General features: G+C 51.9%; 1 protein-coding gene across 3 annotated transcripts in view; it reads left to right on the top strand.

The window, feature by feature from the left end:
* The first annotated feature begins 2,378 nt into the window (after positions 1-2,378).
* The window catches only part of SYNPO (synaptopodin), a 41,569-nt gene continuing 23,317 nt past the window's right edge, over positions 2,379-20,630 (top strand). Inside the window, exon 1 of one of the 3 annotated variants that reach the window (XM_063643163.1) lies at positions 2,379-3,046. In XM_063643163.1, coding sequence (XP_063499233.1) covers positions 2,647-3,046 — 400 coding nt within the window. In that variant the 5' untranslated portion in view covers positions 2,379-2,646. Of the gene's footprint in view, positions 3,047-8,854; positions 9,129-15,130; positions 15,290-20,630 lie in introns of those variants that run through there. The other 2 variants (XM_055285612.2, XM_063643165.1) reach the window with 2 other exon arrangements.

Below are 20,630 nucleotides of genomic sequence, written 5' to 3'. Positions count from 1 at the left end.
AAGTGCCTGGAGATGAATGAGGGCCTGGAGGCTCTCCTCCATGTCTCTGAATCCACCATCATGGTCAAGGTGTCAGAACTAGGTTAGAATCCCAGCCTGGCCACTTATTAGCTGTGTGCCTTAGGCAAAAAGTCACTTCACCTATCTAAGCCTCAATTTCCTCACCTCTGAAATGGGATAATAATAAGGTAATTCTCTCATAGGGTTGATGTGAGAAATTACGGCAATAACCTAAGTGAATGACCCAAGATAGAAGAGGTGCTTTTGTTCTTCCGCCGGGGGCAGAAGGTGGGCTTCTTTCTCTGGATTTCCCTGCCACTGAGGCTGCTGTAACAGGTGCCTGGTTATCTTTCTGATCCGGATGGTTGTTTGCCTTTCCCCTGGTTGGCTCTGATTTGCCCTGGGGCTTGGTAATGCGCTTATCTCTCTGCCTGCCTGCCAGACTCGCCTGGCACAGTCCCAGCCAGAAACCAAGACCTTGACCCAGCCTGCTGCGGTGGGAGGTGCCTGACCCCTGCTTGGGGGCGGAGGTGTGACCACAGCAGCTGAAGTCAGTCCAGGTCCTCAGGTCACTCATGTCCACAGACTCTCACAATCTTCAGGATTCTCACTGCTCCCCATTTTGCAATAGGGTAAGTGAGAGAGAGTTCACACTTGCCTGAGTTCACACAGCTAAGTAGCAGCGGAATCCAGTCTTTAACCAAGATCCCTTGATTCCAGGGTTTCCTCCCAAGTGTAATTGACCATCTGCTCTGTCTTATGCACTACCTGCCCATCCTGGGCATCTCACCCACCTCCACCCTTTGCCTCCACATATGATTTCTAGATATTTGTCCCCAGCCTGGAATTCTCCCTTGTTCTCTAGACCCCTATGTGGAACCGCCCACTGCTCATCTCCCCTGGAAATACAAAACCTAACTCATCTCCCTGCTCCACTAAACAGCTGCTCCTTCTCATTTATTCCCGATCTCTATTAACAAAATCGCTGTCACCAGAGCTAGGAACCTGGGCTGCATCCTAGGCTCCTCCCTCTTCTCCACACCCACTCTCCATCTGCCTCCAGGCCCAGCCAGTTCTTCCACCCAAGCATCTCTCCCATCTACCCCCTCCTCACCACCCCTTATAGAAAGCCTCCATTCTCTTTTGCCTGGATTATCATAATTCTTAACATTTATATAAATAATCATTCAATGATTATTGTTGTTCCTGCTATCATTCACAGCTCTCCTCACCACGTTTTAAGGCTTCTTTATCCCTCTGCTATATCCCCAGTACTTTTTATGATGTCTGAAAAATAATAGGATCGTAAGAAATTTTTGTGGAATGAAAGAACAGCCAACATGTATTAAGTTATGGCTTAGAAACTGTGCTAAGTCCTCTGCATGCATTTTCTCTTGCAATCCTCAATGCAATGCGAAGTTAGAAATATTACAATACCCATTTTACAGATGCAGAAGTGGAGGTTTAGAGAGGTCCTGTGGCTGGCTTGCTGATCGTCACACAAATGGCAGAGCTAGGATTCTAACTGAAAGCCTGGACGCAGAAACTGAAAGCACACCACTGCACCATCTTTTTTTTTTTTTTTTTTTTTTTTCGGAGTTTCTGCTCTGTTGCCCAGGCTGGAGTGCAATGGGGTGATCTCGGTTCACTGCAACCTCCACCTCCTGGGTTCAAGCGATTCTCCTGCCTCAGCCTCCCAAGTAGCTGGGATTACAGGTGCCTACCACTACGCCCAGCTAATTTCTGTATTTTTAGTAGAGACGGGGTTTCACCATGTTGGCCAGGCTGGTCTTGAACTCTTGACCTCAGGTGATCCACCCGCCTCGGCCTCCCAAAGTGCTAGGATTACAGGCATGAGCCACCACCCCCGGCCTGCACAGTGTTTCTTGTTGCACAACCTCCTCCAAGGGCTCCTATCCCCAGTTTGCATCTTAGGTCACACCACTCCTGTGATTCCTGTGGTGTAGGTACCTTTGCTGGGATATGAGTGAATTCTTTCTAGGTGGTGTCTAGATATGTGTTGTTAAATAACTAGTTATTTATTTAATGTGCATTAGGGGGAAAAGGACTGAGCACAATATACTTGTGGTTTCTCTGCAAATATTGCTTAAGATAATTCTAAAGTAATAGAAGTAAGTGATTTCAAGTTGATTAATGGAAAAATATTAAATAAAGTTTCAGGTAGCATGAGGATGTGGTGAAAATCCAGGATGTTAAATGACTGGAGCTTTCGAAACACTTCCCTATGGAAATGTGGAACCTGCACCCCAAATGCTGGCCAGTTCTCAGGGTCACCTGAAGAGGAACAGGCCTCAGAAATTCAGCCTGGAACCCCCAGTGAGCTTTCTCACGTGCTGTTTCTTTCTTCCCTGTGCAGATAAATTGCCCCGAAGCGGCCTCACACCAGAGACGGGTTAAGAAGAGGGATTGGAGGTCCACCACTCCACTAGCCCAGGAAGGACTTATCTTTCGCCTCAGCCAGACCTCACCCCAATTCTGTGAATCAGCAGAGGAAGGCAAAACTGCAGAGAGTCAGAGAAGGCTGTGCAACGAGCAGAGACCAGGGCTCACACAGGTGGCCCCAGCCCAGGCCCTGGCCCAGGCCCAGGAGCCTGCTTCCCTGCATCGCTGAGGAGGAACAGCACCATGCTGGGTCCTCACCTCCCACCTCCGCCCCTTGTGCCCAGCGAAGGGAGACCTACTCCCTGCACCTTCCAGATCCCTGATGGAAGCTACAGGTGTCTGGCTCTGGAAGCCGAGGAGAGCAGCGGTGAGGAGGGCCTGCAGGGAGAGGCGGGGCCTACTGACCTGGAAGAGGATGAGGGGGTCAGCAGGAGTGGTGACAACTCTGCCTGCAGAGTCACCCAGGGGACACCGCCTCTGCCCAAAACCCTGGGCATCCAACCACCCAGCTGCTCCAGAGACGAACAAGGGGCGTCCCAGCATGGTGACAGGGCCAGCCAGGACTGGAACGTAGTGAAGGCCCCGCAGGTGATGACAGCCAGACCCAGCCCTGGCCCTGGGCCCAGAGTGGCCCAGAAACCAGGTAAGCTTGTGTTCCTTTTCCCTTGGACTACCAGAGTCACTGGAGACCCCCCCAGGTCCTTAGTACAAGGGCTCCTGACCATATTTTTCCATGATTCACAGTAATTCATCACAGTCCGACGGGCATGCCCAGATTAACAGCTGTGGAGAGATAGGAGCGACTGTGAGTTACGTGCAGTTCCAGCTGCACCACATCTAACCCCACTCCTTTCTCTGCTAAAGAGCGCACGTGAGAAGGCAGTGAGAGAAAGCCACATTATCTTGCTTGGTTAAAAAAAAAAAGCTCATTTCCCACTCTCGTCTGCCTTTTAATCATTAGTGGCAACAAATCACTGTGGTGTCCCAAGCAACCGATGGGGCAGAACCCTCTCATTAAATGTATTGAGTGCTGGCTACGTGGGGGTGCTGGGGACACAGCACTGGACAAAACGGATGTGGTTGCTGACCTCATGGAGCTTGGGAGGTAGAGGCTGAAGCCTTTGATAGAATTTGAACTTCCAATTTTACAGGTGGGGCAATTGAGACTCAGAGTGAGGAAAAGACAGCTAGAGGTCACTCAGCATGTTAGTAGTGGCTGAGCTAGGCCCATGTTCCTCGCCTAGGCCTCGGTTTTTCATTTGTTAGAGATGACAAGGGCAGATGGAACACCACCTAGGCTGCAGTGAGATCCCATGACAGCGTGTGGGGAGAGCACAGTGTGCGCGGCACGGAAGGAAGGAAGGGCAGGAATGATGATAATTTTCCTGCAGCGGCTGCTGTCTGCAGAGCAGGGCGGGACAGGGAAGCCCACGCTGAATCACCTCCACAGCCGGCCCATGGAAACGCTGAAGTGGGTCCAGATGGGGAGGACGTGAGCAGGGCCATGCTCAGCTCAAGCAGGAGCCGCAGCCAGTAGATCCCGGGGGCGCAGGGCGTGCGGGGGACATAGTCCTGGGAGGGCTTGTGCGTCAGGAAACTGAAGGAACACTTCATTTCTCTGCAGGCGTCGTTGAGCCCGGCTGGCATCTCACCAGCCTTCCCGCCCACTCTTCTCTCTGCAATAATTCTCTCTAGGCTCTGATCACCCCCCATGGCCACCATTGTCTACTAGGCTGGGGTCACACGGGGGCTAGGCAGGAGCAAGGAAGGACATTTAATCCCTCTAGGGCAGGAAGAAGGAGGACTCCAGGGAGGCACTGTAGTCTTGAACTTGGAGGTGGGCCTTCACACCAGAGTCAGCCCAAATTCAGTCTCCTAGAGCCTGAACTTCCCAGGACCCGCTCCCATCCCTCTCACAGGCCCAGGCTGGGGTCAGGAGACATAGATACTTTCTAGACTGGATGTTGCTGACTAGCCAAGCCCTAGCAAATCCTTTCCCCTTGGTGAGCTCTACTTTCCTCCTCTGTGAAAATAAAATAAAAATATGAGTCTTAACTACCTCAAAGAGCTGTTAGGAGGTTGCAATGATCTTAGTTGTGGCAGTGTTTTGGAAATTTTAGAGTAATCTAGATAGGTATGTAAGAAATGTTTATACTTAATTGAAATGACCATCATCAGCTCAACAATAGGACTGCTATTATTTGTTAGAAGCCTTTATGTGCTAAGCCCACTGTGCCAAGAGCTTTACCCTTTTCATTTCATTTAACCTCATAGCAATCCCCATGAGGGACATACTTTTATTATCTTCATTAAACAGATGAGAAGATAGAGGCTCAGGAAATACATGTGACTTATCCAAGATGCATGGCTAGCAAGCTGCTAAGCCATGATCCAGTCATGGTTTTTTGAATATGGGGCTTGTGCTCTTGGCCACCACTCTCTTCTGGAATTATAAGAGTAAACAGTGGTCTGTGGACATCCTGGAATGGAAGAGACCATGGATGGAGGGGATAGAAGAAGGCACTACCTTTAATGAACTCTGTTGACAAGTCACACCAAGCCAGTTCATTTGATAGCATCTCATTCTTGTTATTGTACTCTCAAGGGAGGCAGGTATTATTCTCTCCATTTTACAGGTGAGGCAACTGAGGCTCAGAGATTTAATCCCCTACCCAAGGTCACACAGCTAGTGCCAGAGCTGTGACTATGATTGCATTCTTGACTGGAACAGTATGGTTCATTCCTTTCTTTCTTTTTTTTTTTTTTTTTTTTGAGATGGTGTCTTGCTCTGTCGCCCAGGCTGGAATGGAGTGCAGTGGCACGATCTTGGCTCATTGCAACCTCCGCCTACCGGGTTCAAGCAATTCTCCTGCCTCAGCCTCCCAAGTAGCTGGGATTACAGGTGCCCGCCACCATGCCCAGCTAATTTTTGTATTTTTAGTAGAGATGGGGTTTCACCATGTTGGCCTGGCTAGTCTCGAACTCCTAACCTCAGGTGGTCTGCCTGCCTCGGCCTCCCAAACTGTTGGGATTATAGGTGTGAGCCACCACACCAGGCCTCATTCCTTTCTTTACTGTCCAGCCAGTCTGTCATCCAGTTCTGTCCTAGAATATTTCTATGGACAGAGGGGGCAGAAAAGACTTCAGAAGGATGAAATGGGCAGGGAAGACTTCTCAGAGATGGAGGCAGGAAGGAAGCTGGGTCTTGCAGGAGAGTCAAAATCCGGTGGTCTTGGGTCATAGCCCACACTTGCCTTTCTGCTCCCTTGGGAAAGGGAGTGGCTAGAGTTCCTTCTCTCTTCCTGGAGATCAGGAGGGAAGAAAGCTGTGGGGCTGCCAGGTTATTAGTGGATTAGGGCTTCCTTTTAAAGCTTCCTCCCATTACCGCCGAAGGATTATAAGCATCTTCAGACAATTACATCCATCCTTCCGCAATTGTACCTGTCTCTCTAGAGGGCTCACAGGCAGGTGTAAGTATGAGCCACTATATCTTCTGCTTTGGGCACTGCAGATACCTTTGTTTGGGGTCAGTGGGCACCAGTGCCATTTCTCCAAGGCCTGAGTACCAGCTGAGCAAGGCAACACAGGGCCCTGTGGGCAGGCTAGAGGGATAGAGGGTACAGAGAGATGCCATCAGCTGCTGCCAATTTGGGAAAATAGATCTGGAGAGGAAAGGGTAGTGTAGAGCTCAGATCAGGCCTCAGCCAACACTAGGGACCCCAGCTCACCAAGACAGCCCCATGCTATAGCTGCCCTTCCCAAAGTCTCAGCTGGTCATAACTGGTGGGGTTTCTTGAGATTGTTGTGCAGATGGAGACCCTGAGGGCCAGAGATGGCAAGTGACTTGCCCAAACTCACACAGTAAGTTGGTGGCAAAGCTAGGGCTGGAACCCAGGGCTTATGCCTCCCATTCAGCTGCCTGGCACTGTGCTAAATGTGCCATGTGGAGTATTTAATCCTATAAACAATCCTGTGAAGTTCATACTTTTCTTATCTCTGTTTTACAGATGAGGAAACTAAGGCATAAGGAGTTTAAGTGAATTGTCAAAGTCTCACAGCCTGTGGGTGGAGGAGCTGAGGTTTGAACCCCAGGAGGTCTGGGCCCATGCTTTTAACCACCCTCTCTGCTGCCTGTCTCCATGGTGATGAGGCAGCAGGCTGTGTTCTTCCACCCACCTGGGGCTGGGAAAAGGTTCTTCAGGCTCTGGGAGTTGTTGGAAGATTTTGCCAAGCCACATTCCCTCCCACTCGGATGCTCTGGGGGAAACCTGGGTACTCACCGCTGATCCCTCCCCGCCTTTGCTGGTGGACACTTGTTATTGGAGGCTGGAGGTGTGTGGCAGATTTAGAGCCATTTCCAACTCTAGTGGACACTGTTCTGAGCCTCTGGGGTGGGGAGGGGTGTGGGTCTGCGTTGTCAGATGAGTCCTGCCACTAGACAGGTCTGTTTTGTTCAGGCAGAGGAACCTGTGTCCGTGTTAATAGCTGCCAGTGGTCACTGGGCCCAGAACAAGGCTCCTGCTCCTCAGGCTGTGACAGAGAGGGCAGATGGAGCAGGAGCCTGGGCAGGAAGCTGCCCACTCCCCCTCCACTCCCCTGCTCCACAGTGATTGTAACAGGAAGGTGATGGTGAGGAGCACTGCTCACAGGTTCACATATACCTCATCATGCACTCACACATACATGCTTTCACATCCATCCATAAACACACATGTATCCACACATGATGTATAGATGCCATGTTCTTATGCAAACCATCACACATATGCACTCGCACAACTGCACACACATGGAGGCCCTCAGACACACATCCATGCATGGGGTACACACTGGCACAAACCTTCCTGAAGGCCCCCTCACCCATGCATAGCTGCCACATGTGAACACATGTCTCAGATTTGCTTACAGAGCTGCAGTTCCATCTGAAAACGTAAGCAGACTTAGGCACACTTTCTCACACAAACACACATATTCCCTCTCATAGATACAGGTGAAAAGCATGTTCTTTTCTCCATTTCCTTTTGCTACACACCTACACTTTGAAATCTTTCACACATTCTCTCCTACAGACCTAGCCACTCTTGCACACCCACAGTCACACACCTACGTACAGACCAAATCACTTTCTCTCCTTTCTTTTCCACATCTTTCTCTTTCATACCACCCACACAGCAATCCTAGCTGCTCTCTCTCTTTTCCTCTCACCCACACACAGCTTCCTGCTTTCCCACAGGCTGGGCTGCAGCCACTTCCCTGGAACAGGCACTCTCAGGGTTAGCAATACCCCAACCTGGTGGGGGTCCCAGGATCCCACCCCCACCCCTCACTCTCCCAACCTGCCCTCTACCCTGGGTATAAGGGGATGAAAGCAGAGCAGCCACATGATCAGAGGAATTCTCTGAAGCCCACGAGGCCAGGAGGAGAAAGGGGAACTGCCAGGGAGGGTTCCTGCATTCTGAGTCTCCCCAGTGTGAACAGGGGACATCCCAAAGCCAGGCCACCTGCAGGTCTGTGTTTCACAGGCCCTTGTGTGGGGCGGGCTTACGCTAGCACATTCCTAACTTCCTTTAGCAGAAATCTAAACACAGAACTCTTGATGCAAAAGACAGATGAAAGTGGAACCACCCTGGTCAAGGGGGTGGGGAACCCAGGGAAACTTCGGTGAAAACCTAGACCAGCATTTTTCCAATTGTGGTTCTGCTTCAAAATTGCTGGGGCTGTGGAGGGTACTTGCCATCAGTCCTGTGCCAAGCCCACCGGCTCGTGCCCTCAATGGGAGTGGTGCTGGAATGTGGGTATCTGGACTTTTAACAGCATCCCACGTGACTCTGATGTACATGGCCACTGCCATGGGGCTTCACACGCTCAATCTGAATGGCATTTTGCTCAGTGAAAGGTGGGGAGCTGAGCCTCAGAGCTGCCATACAGCACCCCCTGCCTTGTTGCTGACCCACTGGTTAAGTCAGGGGATGGCAGCAGGTGGGTGGGGACATGGTCACCTTTCTCAGTGCCCTTTTGCCTAAGTCCTACCAAGAGAGACAGTTATTCTAGTTACTGGGGCTGAGACATAGCAGGGAAGATGGGCCTGAGCACCCAGGTCTGAAAGGAGAGCCAGGAAGAGGTGGGGGTGGGAGGTGGTACCAGTTATAGGGACAGAATCACAAAGGCAGATTTCAAAGTGGGTAGTGGGTGGGTTAGAGAAAAGAAAAGGGGACACAAAGAAACTGTCTCCCTCCTATCCGAGACCGGAGGATTTTAAGACAGGCCGACTGACCTAGAGATACAGAAAATGACAAGGAAACGGAGAGACAGACAACCAGGCAGCAGAGAGTGAGGCACAGCGAGAGGAAAGAGAGGGGGCCCCGCCTGGAGATGGGAGGCTGAGCGGGTGGAGGAGGGAGTTGCACCCCCAGGGCTGGGCTGGGCTGGGCTGGGCGGGGCGGGGCGGGAGGGGCGGCGCTAGGGCCCCGGGGAGCAGGCAGCAGGAGCACGGCTCACCCGCCAGCCCGCCCGCCCAGCGCTCCCGGCTCCCAGCCCGGGGTCCCGGAGCAGCCCGCTAGGCGGTGGCGGCGGCGGCGGCGAGGAGGGGGCGTCGGGCGCGGAGCCTGGGCCTGGCGCGGGGCGGGGGTGGCGGGGACCTCGGGGCGGGGCGCGCTGAAGGACGCGGCCAGGTGTGCCGAGGCGGCGGCGCCCGGGAGCTCGGGGACCGTGCGCAGCGGCTGGAGGTGAGTGAGGGGCGCTGGCCTGGCAGGGGTGCGGGCACCGCGCGAGCCTCGCCCCTTCCCACCTGCGCTATTCCCGGTGCCGCCCAGGAGGAGGTGGCACATCTGGGCTCCAGTCCTCGCACGCGGGGTGACCTTGGCCAAGTCGCTTCTACACTTTGGGCCTCAGTTTCCCCATCTGTAGGTGGGGGGCTGGAGGGGTATCCAGGCTTTCGAGCAGCTGAGGAGCGGGAGGACGCCCTGACGCCGGGAAGCTACCCTCCCGGGCTCCGTAGGGGCTCCAGCCCTTGCGCCCCTCTCCGCAAGCGGATCAGGGCGAGGCAGCCCCAGGCTTACAGGTGGGCAACAGCCCAGAGTCTGTTTCCCCAAGCCCGTTCTGGGAAAAGTCGGACCGACTTGACCCAAGATAACGGCGGGTTGGGCTCTGCCCAGGGTTGACCAACATGGGCGCCGTGGGGGCAGCGGGAACGGCCAGTGCTGGGCCTCCTCACTCCTCCCTGCGGGCGGGGCGACCGGGCTCTGGGGTCTGGCTGTGCCGGTGGGGCACACAGGATGCCAGAGCAGTCACACCCTGGGGACCACCCAGCCCAAGCCCTATCTGGAGAAATCGAGGCCTTTCCCCAGCGCCTTCAGGGACAGGGGAAACTGTCCTGCGCTGCCCGCCTCACAACACCTTTGCAATTGCCCTCCTTGCCAAGGTGAGAGAGAGGCCCCAGAGGTGAAGTGAGTGGAGGGCCCGGCTCCTTTCTAACCACTGCGCTGTGGAATCAGGGGCACTGTCCAGAGCCCTGGCAAGACCTATTTGAGGACTCAGGAAAAGGTCTCCTTTCCTCCCCACATTACCCCAAGTTATGGGTGTCTTCCGGAAGGTGCCAGGGAACTCCGTCCACGGGGTCCAGGTTGTCTGGAAGGGACAAGAGCTGAGTGGGAAGCAGCATGTGCCCCATTCCCCATCCCCCGCCCTGTCCTGAATGGCAGGTGGCACTGGGATAAACCAACTCGTTTTGTGATCTTGGAGCAAGACCCTTGCTCTCTTGGCCTGCAGTGAGAGGGTTGGCAGGGTGGCCCCTGAGGGGGAAATTGCATTGTGGACAGCAGTGCTGGTGGTAGCTGTAGGGCTAGTCAGAGGGTGCCCTACCCCCTGTCCATTAGAAAGTGGAAGTGAAACTGGATGCTGATGGGGGTCTAGGGTACACTGGGGCAAGGGGTTGGAAGCCTTACTGGCGCCAGCCTGCCTTGTCACCAAGCCCAAGCTTGGCCCATTCCATGTTGGGGGGCACAGCCACAAACTGGAACTGATGTGCCCCCCCACTACTTGCCATATTGTCTCAGGCAGGCAGATGAGATCCCTCAGGGGAGTTGAAAACCCCTCCTGGGAGTTGAAAAACCCCGTTTGCTGGGTGGGGCATCCCCTTCCTCTGTCTCCTTAGGAGATCTTGGTCTAGTTCCTCCCCTTCTCTCGTCCTCAGTTTTTCCATCAGTACGAAGGGGATGGACTAGGATCACTAGCTTGATATTCAAACTTCCCCCAGGAATGTTGTTTACCACTCTGGCTTGCAGCCCCCACTTTCCAGGCCTGCCCCCTCTTTGCAAGCCATGGGCCAGTTCCCCTCAACCCCACAACTGACACCTAAATTAAGCTGTGGTTGGAACCAGCATTTACATGGCTAAATAAGGCCTTTAACTCCTTCCCTCCCTAGTCAGCTGTTGCCCTTATCTACTCCCCATCCCTTAAGGTAGGAAAAAAACCAACCAAATCAAACCTGTGGCATTCAGGCGCCTGGTTCCTGGTGCATCCCTAGGTTCTTCCATGGCATCTTATCCAGTCTCCGATTTTAGAATTGGGGAGACTGGGGCCGAGGAGAGGAAGAGGTTTGCACAGAGTGATTCTGTGGGAAGAAGGCAACAGAGCTCCCTTTCCTTGGGAGAGAGCACATCCTTAATAGGTGGATGGGGACATGAGTGTCCATGGAGCACCTGGAGAGGGAGGAGAAGCATGGAAGGAACCTTCTTCCATCTTCTCTCCACCCCTAGTCACAGCCCATTTCCAGGGTTGACATGTGTCTTCCTGAGCCCATGTCACAGCTCTGGGAGGTGGGCAGGGCAGGGGTCAGCACACTCCTTCCACCTGCCAGGGCTGCCCTCCCACAGGGCTGAGCTCACCTCCAGGCCCCCTGCCTGGCCTGGGAGGCACCTTTTCCTTCAAGGCGGCTCCCAGGCTTCTAGACATGAGCTCATCAGAGCTGCTGGTGCCAGGAAGGGAGGGACTGAGGGGAAGCAGGCAGGGCTGCCCAGATCAGGGCACCGTGGGCCCGGGGAAGTACAGGGGGTGCTACTGGTGAGGCCCTGCAGGCTCTGGTCTCCATTGTAGTGAAAAGACAGCAGCAGGATAGATCCACTGAGGGTCAACTGGGGAAGGGTGGAGACAGGCCAAGTGCCCTGGGCTGTAGTGCTAGGCCAACCTCTGCTACCCACTCACTTACTGTATGACCTTGGGTAAATCCCTTTCTCTCTATGGGCCTCACTGTACCTGGCTAGCAATGGGATGGGATGGGTGCTTAGACACTGGGGTTGCAGTAGTGAATAAGACAGACAGGCCCCTGCCCTCAAGGCACTTGCATTTTAATTGGGGAGATAGAAAAGAAAAAAGGAAGCAAATAAATCATCAAGATAATTTCAGATAGGTAAAAGTGCCATAAAAAAATAAGTCATGCTGTTAAGATGGAGAGCAGTTAGGGGGCTACCGGGGGTTGGTGATTAGGAAAGTCCTCTCTCAGAGGTGACTTCGGAACAGAGACCTGAATCTTACTTGAAGCAATGCTCAAGGCTTCCTGGGGGAGGTGTATCTGCAACTGGAGTCTGGAAGAATGGGGAGGCGGGGGTGGGGGAGGATTTGGTTGGGAGGAAAGGTTTCCCAGAAGATGGTCATGGTCTGGGGCTAGGGGCTGGGACCAGGGGTGGGGATTGGAGGGTGGGTGTTGGTTGCATCCCCAGGGGCTTCAGACTGCAGATCCAAAGGAGCTCCACCTGAGATCTGGTCAGAGGGGCGGCTGGGCCTGCCTGCAAAGTGGCTCTGCTAAGTTAGGCGTGTGTGTGTGTATGTGTGTGTTTCTCTGTGTGTGTGTGTGTGTGTGTGTGTGTGTGTCTGTGGTCAGTCTTTTGTGAACTGTCCCTGGATATTGGGGCTCAATTGCTACCCAGTGTGGCCAGAGGAGGAGTCATCATGGAAGCAGCCTCCAGGCCCTGTAATTCCAAAGGCTTACACAAGCCCTCTGTTTGGAATGAAATCTACCATCTGGCTGCTGCTGCCTGAAATTCCACCAGTCTAGCTTCAGCTTTTCCACTCGGTGAGGCAGGGTCGTATAGTACTGTGCAGACCCTGCCCTACCCTACCCTGTCCAGCCTTCCAGGGTTGCTGCCGGTGTAACAAAATTCAATCTACTCCTGAATTCTTGGAGGCATGCCTCATGTGTGGCTAATACACAGATTCTATGGTTGGACCTCTGGGTTCCCTTCCTGGCTAGCTGGGAGATCTTAACTATGTTATGTAACCTCTCTGGGTTTTTGTTTCCTCATCTATAAGATAGAAACAATAATAGACCCTGTTGTATACTGTTGTTCTGAAAATTAAATGAGATGATGATAAATGCTAAAAAAAAAAAAAAAAAAAAAAAAAGAGCTACCACTTAGGTATTGTCGTGTTTTGATCTCTGTTAAAATAGCGGTCAGGTGTGGTGGCTCACGCCTGTAATCCCAGAACTTTCAGAGGCCAAGGCAGGTGGATCACCTGAGGTCAGGAGTTTGAGACCAGCCTGGCCAACGTGGTGAAACCCCGTCTCTACTAAAAATACAAAATTAACCAGGAATGGTGGCGCATGCCTGTAAGCTCAGCTCCTCAGGAGGCTGAGGCAGGAGACTCGCCTGAACCCAGGAGGCAGAGGTTGCAGTGAGCCGAGATCGCGCCATTGCACTCCAGCCTGGGAGACAGAGTGAGACTCCACCAACAAAATAGAAACAGCAAGTTCTTAAGGAGATGGGCTCTCGCTCAAGACTAATTGTATCTCAGTATATGTTACTTTTTGATGTTTGGCCAGGAACAGGTTTTTTTGTTTGTTTGGTTGGTTGGGTTGTTTGTTTGAGACAGAGTCTGACTTGGCCACCCAGGCTGGGGTGCAGTTGGCATGATTATGGCTCACTGCCACCTCAACCTCCTGGGCTCAAGTGATCCTCCCACCTCCTAAGTAGCTGGAACTACAGAGATGTGCCACCGTGCCCAGCTAATTTTTGTATTTTTAGTAGAGACAGTGTCTCACTATGTTGCCCAGGCTGGTCTTGAACTCCTGGGCTCAAGTGATCCATCTGCCTCAGCCTTGTAGGCATAAGTCACCATGCCCGGCCTAAGAGCAGGTTCTGATGGTGGGAGAATAGGCACAAGCACAGTGGAAAATGCCTGGACTGAGCTTCAGGAATGGATGCTCGAACCTCTGCTCTTAGCTGACTGGCTGGTGGTCTTGGGCAAATCATTTGCTTCCTCTGGGCCTCAGGCTTCACTTCTGACTGCTGAGATATGGGCTAGTAAGGATCTGAAGGGATCATGGGTGTGACAAAGCTCCTTACTGGCTTGTCAGCAAAAACATGGAGCTAGCAGGAGGGGCTGACACCATGGTGTCAAGGGTCAAGGAAGGGGCAGGCTGGACGAGCCCCTGGGACAGGAGAGTGGGCTAACTTGAGACCCTTGCGTGTAATCCTCCAGAATAAAATCTCTTAGAGTCTAAGAGTGCTTGAAAGATAAAAGCCACAGTTCTTGAAAAATGATTGTTTACTGTGATTTACTATGTACCATGGGTGCTTTAAGTTCTTTACGCATCAACAACTCCATGAGGTGAGTACTGTTATTAGCATTTTGCAGATGGGAAACTGAGGCACAGAGAAGTTGGTTAAGTGAGCTTCCAAGGTCACACACCTCGTAAGTGGCTAGATTCAAACACAGGCATTCTGGCCCCAAAAACTGTGTGTTTAACTTCTTCACAACTTGGTCTCTCCCACACTAGATGGAGTGCCAGGGGCTCAGGAAAAGCAAGCCACCTATCCCAGAACAGACAGCATTCATCTTTGATCCTCATCATCCCTGAAGCTTAGGTCTTGGAAGGAGGAGCCTCACTGGGTCTAGGGTCCAGGGCTCTGAGATTGGCCCTTGAACCAGCTCAACCTTTCTATGGCCCTGGGAGTAGGTCAGAGAGGATCAAGGGTGCCCCACAGTCACTGTGGGCATGGAAGGCTCTGCCATGGCCTGATGAGTGGGCGTTGTTAGTGCCTTGGAGCTTGAGTGGCTCCTAAGTGCTTGAGTTGTAATAAACTCCCATGCAGTCTGGCACACCACTACCATTGTACAGGTAGGGGAAACTGAGGTCAGAGTGTTTAGGAACCAGCCCAGGGTCACACAGGCAGAGGACATGCTTCATCCCTCCTGTCCTGCCTTCTGGGCCGCTTAGTTCTTGTGGGCTCCATAGGAAGATGAGATGTTGGGGACCCTCCAGTGGATCCCTAAGGTGGTCCTGGCCTCCTCAGCCAGGACATTATTCCCAATATGGGGCCCTTTGGGAGGGCACATGGAGTTGGGGGATGGGGAGAGTACTGATTAAAAAATAGACTGTCACGCGCACGGAGAACAAGCATGCCACCACCCAACCTGAGCCAGTTGGCTCCCCTGTGCCCGGCTGCCAGGCCCCACTCAGGTCTCCTGCTGGGGGCCCCGCCCACCACACCCTGGCTCTGGGCCTGAGGCTGAATGCTCCCATCCACCCTCTCCTCTCCCTCCTCCATCCCTGCCCAGCCTCCAGGCAGATGGTGCTCTTACTGAGCTTGGGTGGGCCTGAAGCTCAGCTGTGGACTTTAAGCTGTGCCAGGGGCGTCTGGCATCCCCACACACTGGCTATGTGGCCTTGAATGAGCCCTTTCCCTCTCTGGGCTTCAAACATTGACAGAGTAATGCTGTCAATCAAAGTTCTTTCTCAGATTTCTTCTCTTATTTAGACCTGACAGACACTGCAGGAGACCCCACTCAGAGAGGTGATGTGACCTGCAGTGGCCACTCAGCTAGGGTGCAGCAGAGCAGAGGCCGGTACCCCGATAATTGTGCAAATCCCAATCCTGTACAACTCCGGGTGAGTGAGGTCACATGGGAGCATGGAGGCAGGAGGCTTTGCAGTCATGATGTGAGCAGTGTTTCATGCATTTGCTCTTTTACTTAGTCAACAAATGTTTATTCAGGCCCAGCTATGGCCGAGGCACAGGGTCATGGACATAGCCAAGGTCCCTGCCCTGCGGGGATAGGCAGACTGACATGAAAACAAATCCTTATGGAATTACAAAGCTGATGAGCATTTAGGGGAGAGGCAGAGAGGGTTGTGGCAGGAGAATGTGACCTCTGAGGGCCTTGGGACCTGTGAACAGACCTGAAGGATGAGAAGTGTGGTCAGAAAGGTGCAGCCAAGGGGGCAAGGGAAGAAAGAGCTCTGGGAAAAGGAGCAGCCAGTGCAGAGGCCCTGAGGGGAGAAAGTGCTGGGCTGGCTGAGCACTAGGAAGAGGGTCAGCATGGCTGGAGCCTGGCGGGCTGGGAGGTGAAGCACCACGATGGGAGCTGCAGTGCGGGGGTCGGGGCAGTGGGACTGGTGGTACAGGGCCTGGAGCCTGCGAAGGGGCTTGAGGCAGATCATAGGAAAGAGGAGCATGCTGGTGCTGATCTGGGAGGCCGGTCTTTCCTCCTTTCCTTTCGTCTTTCCCTTGGATGTCCACCCTGATAGTGCTATCAACAGACCCCATTCATGCCCCCCCCAGCCACTTCTTGAGGTAGCTAAATGCAGAGTCTGGGGCCATCTCTCCCTCCTCTCTTCAAGGAGGGTTATGGAGGCCCAGCAGGCCTCAGATGCAAGCTGGTGAGAGTGCGTTCCTGGGCAGGAGGCTGCGGTCACTCAAGCTGAGTGCCCCTGTTCAGGTGAGTTCTTATTTCCTTTTATTCCCTGTGGGAGTCTGTGGACAAAGGAGGGTCAGCTTGTGTCTGAATGAAGGCCGCCCCGGACCTACTTCCGCTGCCTGTAACGGCTGCCTGTCCCCTGTTCCATTCCAGGCACCAACCCCCCGCCAACCCCGGAGCCAAAGCCCTGGGATGGCAGGCGGGAGGCTTGCATCCTGAGCCCAGCTCTGCTGTACCCTCTAGGGCACACCCCTTTTTCTCCCTGGGCATCAGTTTCCCCATCTCCATTATAGAGAAATACTCTAATTTTTCTGCACTCAATGTATGGCCCATGGATGCAGTATCAGCATCACCCAGAAGATGTTAGAAATGCAGAATCCCAGGCCACATCCCAGACTTCCTGAATTACAATCTGCATTTTGACAACATTCCTGAGTAATTTCCATGTACTTTAAACTATGAGAAGCACTGTTCTAGGTCAGTTATTTTTAAAATGAAGATAAATGAAAATCTATAGCATATTTTTCCTTCTCTAAAGCTTTACATATAAACACCTAAGAGGGCACCCACCCACTCTATATTTATTCATCCCATGAACAAGGAGGGGGAGGAGTGTGGAGGGGTAAGTTAGAGGCACAGGCTTTATTAGGATGGGCTTCAGAAAGGAGGAGGAAAAGATAAAACAGGCTGGTGGAGGGGCGGGTGCCATCTGCTCACCCCTTGAGAGCCCCTGACAGTTGGCCTCTAAGGGCCCTTTTGGCTCTGCCCTCCAGGCTCCTCTGCTTTATAGGCTTGGAGAAGGAGTGCTTGATGGTCCATAGCCCAGTGATATCTTTCCCTGCTTGTCCCTATCTTGCTGTCCTGCCCTCTTCCCCTTGGAATCCCTGAAAGAGTAGCCGGTGCTATTCTTAGTGTGACAGGGTGGTAAGGAGAGAACATACTAGTGCATTATTTATGTTTGTGAGTCAACAGGATTACATTCAGGACTCCCAGAAACCGCCCTCCCAGCGTGGCCTTCACCACAGCCATGGCAGGCGGTCCACTGTGTGCAGATGGGAGGGCAATTTCCCAGGACCCAGAAACCATTCTTTCTGGCCCTGATCATCTCTGCTCAGAGTCCCTGCCCCTCGACCTGGGAAACGACTCATGAAATACCATGGTCAGTTAGGACTAGAAAAGAGCTGCTTTGGCCATACCATTTCCTTTCATCATGCATTCCGCATATATTTATTGAGCATATATTACATACTGTAGGTGTGGGTGCATGGGTGGAGGAAACAGGGTTCCTGCCTTCCAGGAGCTCACACTTTAGCCAGAGAGTTAATGTGCAGTAGTATAGGTTTCAGGCCTTTGCCTATGTGAGAGCTGATCTGAGCAATAACATAGCAGTGGGAATTAAGAATCTTTTAGAGGAAACTGAGGCTCCCCACATATAAGGCTTGCTAAAGGTCCCCATAGCTAGTGATCAGGTTGAACTCAGATTAGTTAGAATAAAACAACTATTTTAGATCAGATGGTAGTGTGTAGCGTTAGGGCTCTGGGAACTCCCTGCACTGCCAGTGAGAGGGGTCTTGTGGCTGGAAGGAAATTAACTGGTTAAGGTTGTCGTATTCTCCAGAGTCATGGAGAAGTCATGTGTGCTCAGAGTTTTCATAAACCTGGCGTGGTAGGACAGTTACATTGCGGGGTGGGAGTCAAAATCACATGGGATGAGAGGACAAGGCCCCGAGGTGGGCGCCTCATGAGGCTGTGCCAATGGCTCTGGCTAGGAGCCAATGAACCATGTGCAGTGAGATCCTGGGCAGGTCCCTTGCCCTTTCTCTGCCTCAGTTTTCTAGTCTGTAAAATGGTGTAACAATCCTTGCTCTGTCTCTATCTCTGATGGATGAAAAGTGCTAGGAAAACTATAAAAGTGTTGTGCATATTCAAGGAATGCTATAAAATGAACATATATAATTATCACAGGCTGTGTGTGGTGGCTCATTCCTGTAATCTCAGCACTTTAGAAGGCCAAGGTAGGAGGATTGCTTGAGCTCAGGAGTTCAATAGTGAAAACGCACCTCTATTAAAATAAAAATTAAAAAAAGACAATTATATAAATATTTTTTATTGAATGTATTTTTATTAACATTATGGAGTCTTACTGTGTGCAAGTCTGTATTCCAGACATTTTCTTGTGTTAACTAACTTACACACTTGGTTATAAGATCATGGACTCTAAAGCCCAGTGGGTCCCCAGCCTGGCTGTACACATAACCCCTTCGGGAGCCTGTTAAGGTGTATATTCTGTGGTTACTCGGGTCTAGGGTAGAGCCCAGGAATCTGCATCTTGACCACATTCCCTGAGGGATTCTGAAGCACCTGCAAGTTTCTGATTTGGACCAGAGAGGGGAAGGAACTTGCCAGAGGCTTCACATTGAATTGGAGACCAGGTTGAGGCTAAAACCCAGATCTCCAGCTCCTGGCCTGATCCTTTCTCTCTACTCTTCAGTTGCCTCCAAGTGCCCTAGAGGAATGAAGGTGGAGATGACTTTGGTGACACATGAGGATGCTGGTGGTGGTGCTAAGGTGTATGGTGCTGTGGTAGGCATTTCACATGGCTTATCCTGTTTAATGGCAATAAGGATAGAAAAGGGGACATTTGACTGGGCATAGTGGCTTGTGCTTGTAATCCCAACACCTGGAGAGACCAAGGCAGGAGGATTGCTTGAGCCCAGGAGTTTGAGACCAGCCTGGGCAACAAGTGAGACCTCGTCTGTACAAAAATTTTTTTAAAATTAGCCGAGTGTGGTGGTGCATGCCTGTAGTCCCAGCTACTTGGGAGGCTGAGGCAGGAGGACCACTTGTCCCTGGAAGGTCACTGCCATGAGCTGTAATTGCACCACTGCACTCCAGCCTGCCAGCCTGGGTGACAGAGTGAGACCCTGTCTTAAACACACACACACACACACACACACACACAAAGGGGACACTCTCCACAGCCACATGATCCCCCGGATCATTTGAGCATCAAGTGGCAGATTTTAATGTACCCTTGGAAAAGGGAGACTATGAGTGAGATGCAAAGATACTGGAGAAGTGAATTGGAAACCACACCGTCGGTGCATTGTCCATTCTCCAGGAGCATGTGCCCTCAAGGCAAGAGTTGTCTGCTAACCCGGTTACCTGAAGACAGGGCAGGCTGGCAGGAAGGAAACACATATGTCCCACAAGGTGTGTACCTGATGCCCGTCCATCCATGCCAGCCTTCCACATGAGTCCCGTGTACCTGCGGGTGCTCAGTGTGCACATATTTATGTGTATGTCCTGCCCCCTCTGTGGGTGTGCATGCGTGCCTGGGCACGCTCTGCTGTGTGTAGCACAGGCTTGAAGCAAGCAGCACCTCTGTGTGTGGGCATACGTGCAGAGGAGGATGTGCTGCTGCCGGCTGGAGCCTCTCCAGCATTAAGAGGCTACTGAGAATGCGTGTATGTTGCAGGTGTATGTGTGTGTATGTAAATGGTTGCAATGCAGAGCTCAGAAGGAGAAGGGCCATTAGAGAAAACATTTTTTTGTTTGTTTGTTTTTTTTAGATAGTCTCATTCTGTCACCCAGGCTGGAGTGCAGTGATGCAATCTTGGCTCACTGTGACCTCTGCCTCCTGGGTTGAAGTGATTCTCTTGCCTCAGCCCCTCAAATAGCTGGGATTACACGCATGCGCTACCATGCCTAGCGAATATTTTTTGTAGAGATGGGGTTTCACCATGTTGGCCAGGCTGGTCTTGAACTCCTGACCTCAAGTGATCTGCCTGCCTCGGCCTCCCAAAGTGCTGGGATTATAGGCGTGAGCCACCGCACCCAGCCTACACTTTTCTTATTCGTGTCCTACCTCCACATTATGGGTATCATTCTTAAACCTGCCAGGTGTGAGCCAGCCTCAGGACCTTAGCACTTGCTGTTCCCTCTGCCTGCATTGTTGCCCTAGACACGCATATGCCTCACTCTCTCACCTTCTTCTGTTCTTTGCTCAGATGTGCCTTCTCAGTGAGGATGGCTTTGGTTATCATATCTACCTTTGCAAATCACTCCTCACCCCTTACAGTCCATATACCTCCAGTCCCTGCTTAATTTTTTTATAGCATTTACCATCTGACTTACCTGTGTATTTATTATCTTGTTCCCTTGCTCGAATGCAAGCAGAGATTTTAATCTGTTTCCCTCCATGCCTGTGAACAGTGCCTGGCCCTTAGTTGGTGTATAATAAATACTTGTTGGATGAATGAATCCATGCACCACCTATACGTATTTTCTTTAAATTTTGTTAGTGAAATGTCCACTTTAGCCTCTCCTTAAGCAGTAATATACCTGAGATCACAAGTGTATTCATGATACCTCTTTTCCAATTCACATTTGAAATGTATATAACTATTAAGATTTTAAATATCAGGGTACCACCTAAAATCCTTTTTGCTTCCATTAGTGGTGGGGGCACCACACTCTAGGAACCACCAGTCCAGTCCAATCCCTCCTTTGGACAAATTGGATGCACTGAG

Source organism: Symphalangus syndactylus, chromosome 7 (assembly GCF_028878055.3).
Source record: "Symphalangus syndactylus isolate Jambi chromosome 7, NHGRI_mSymSyn1-v2.1_pri, whole genome shotgun sequence".
Classification (NCBI taxonomy): domain Eukaryota; kingdom Metazoa; phylum Chordata; class Mammalia; order Primates; family Hylobatidae; genus Symphalangus; species Symphalangus syndactylus.
The sequence above is the reverse complement of the archived record's forward strand: the minus strand, read 5'-3'. Positions and strand labels throughout refer to the sequence as shown.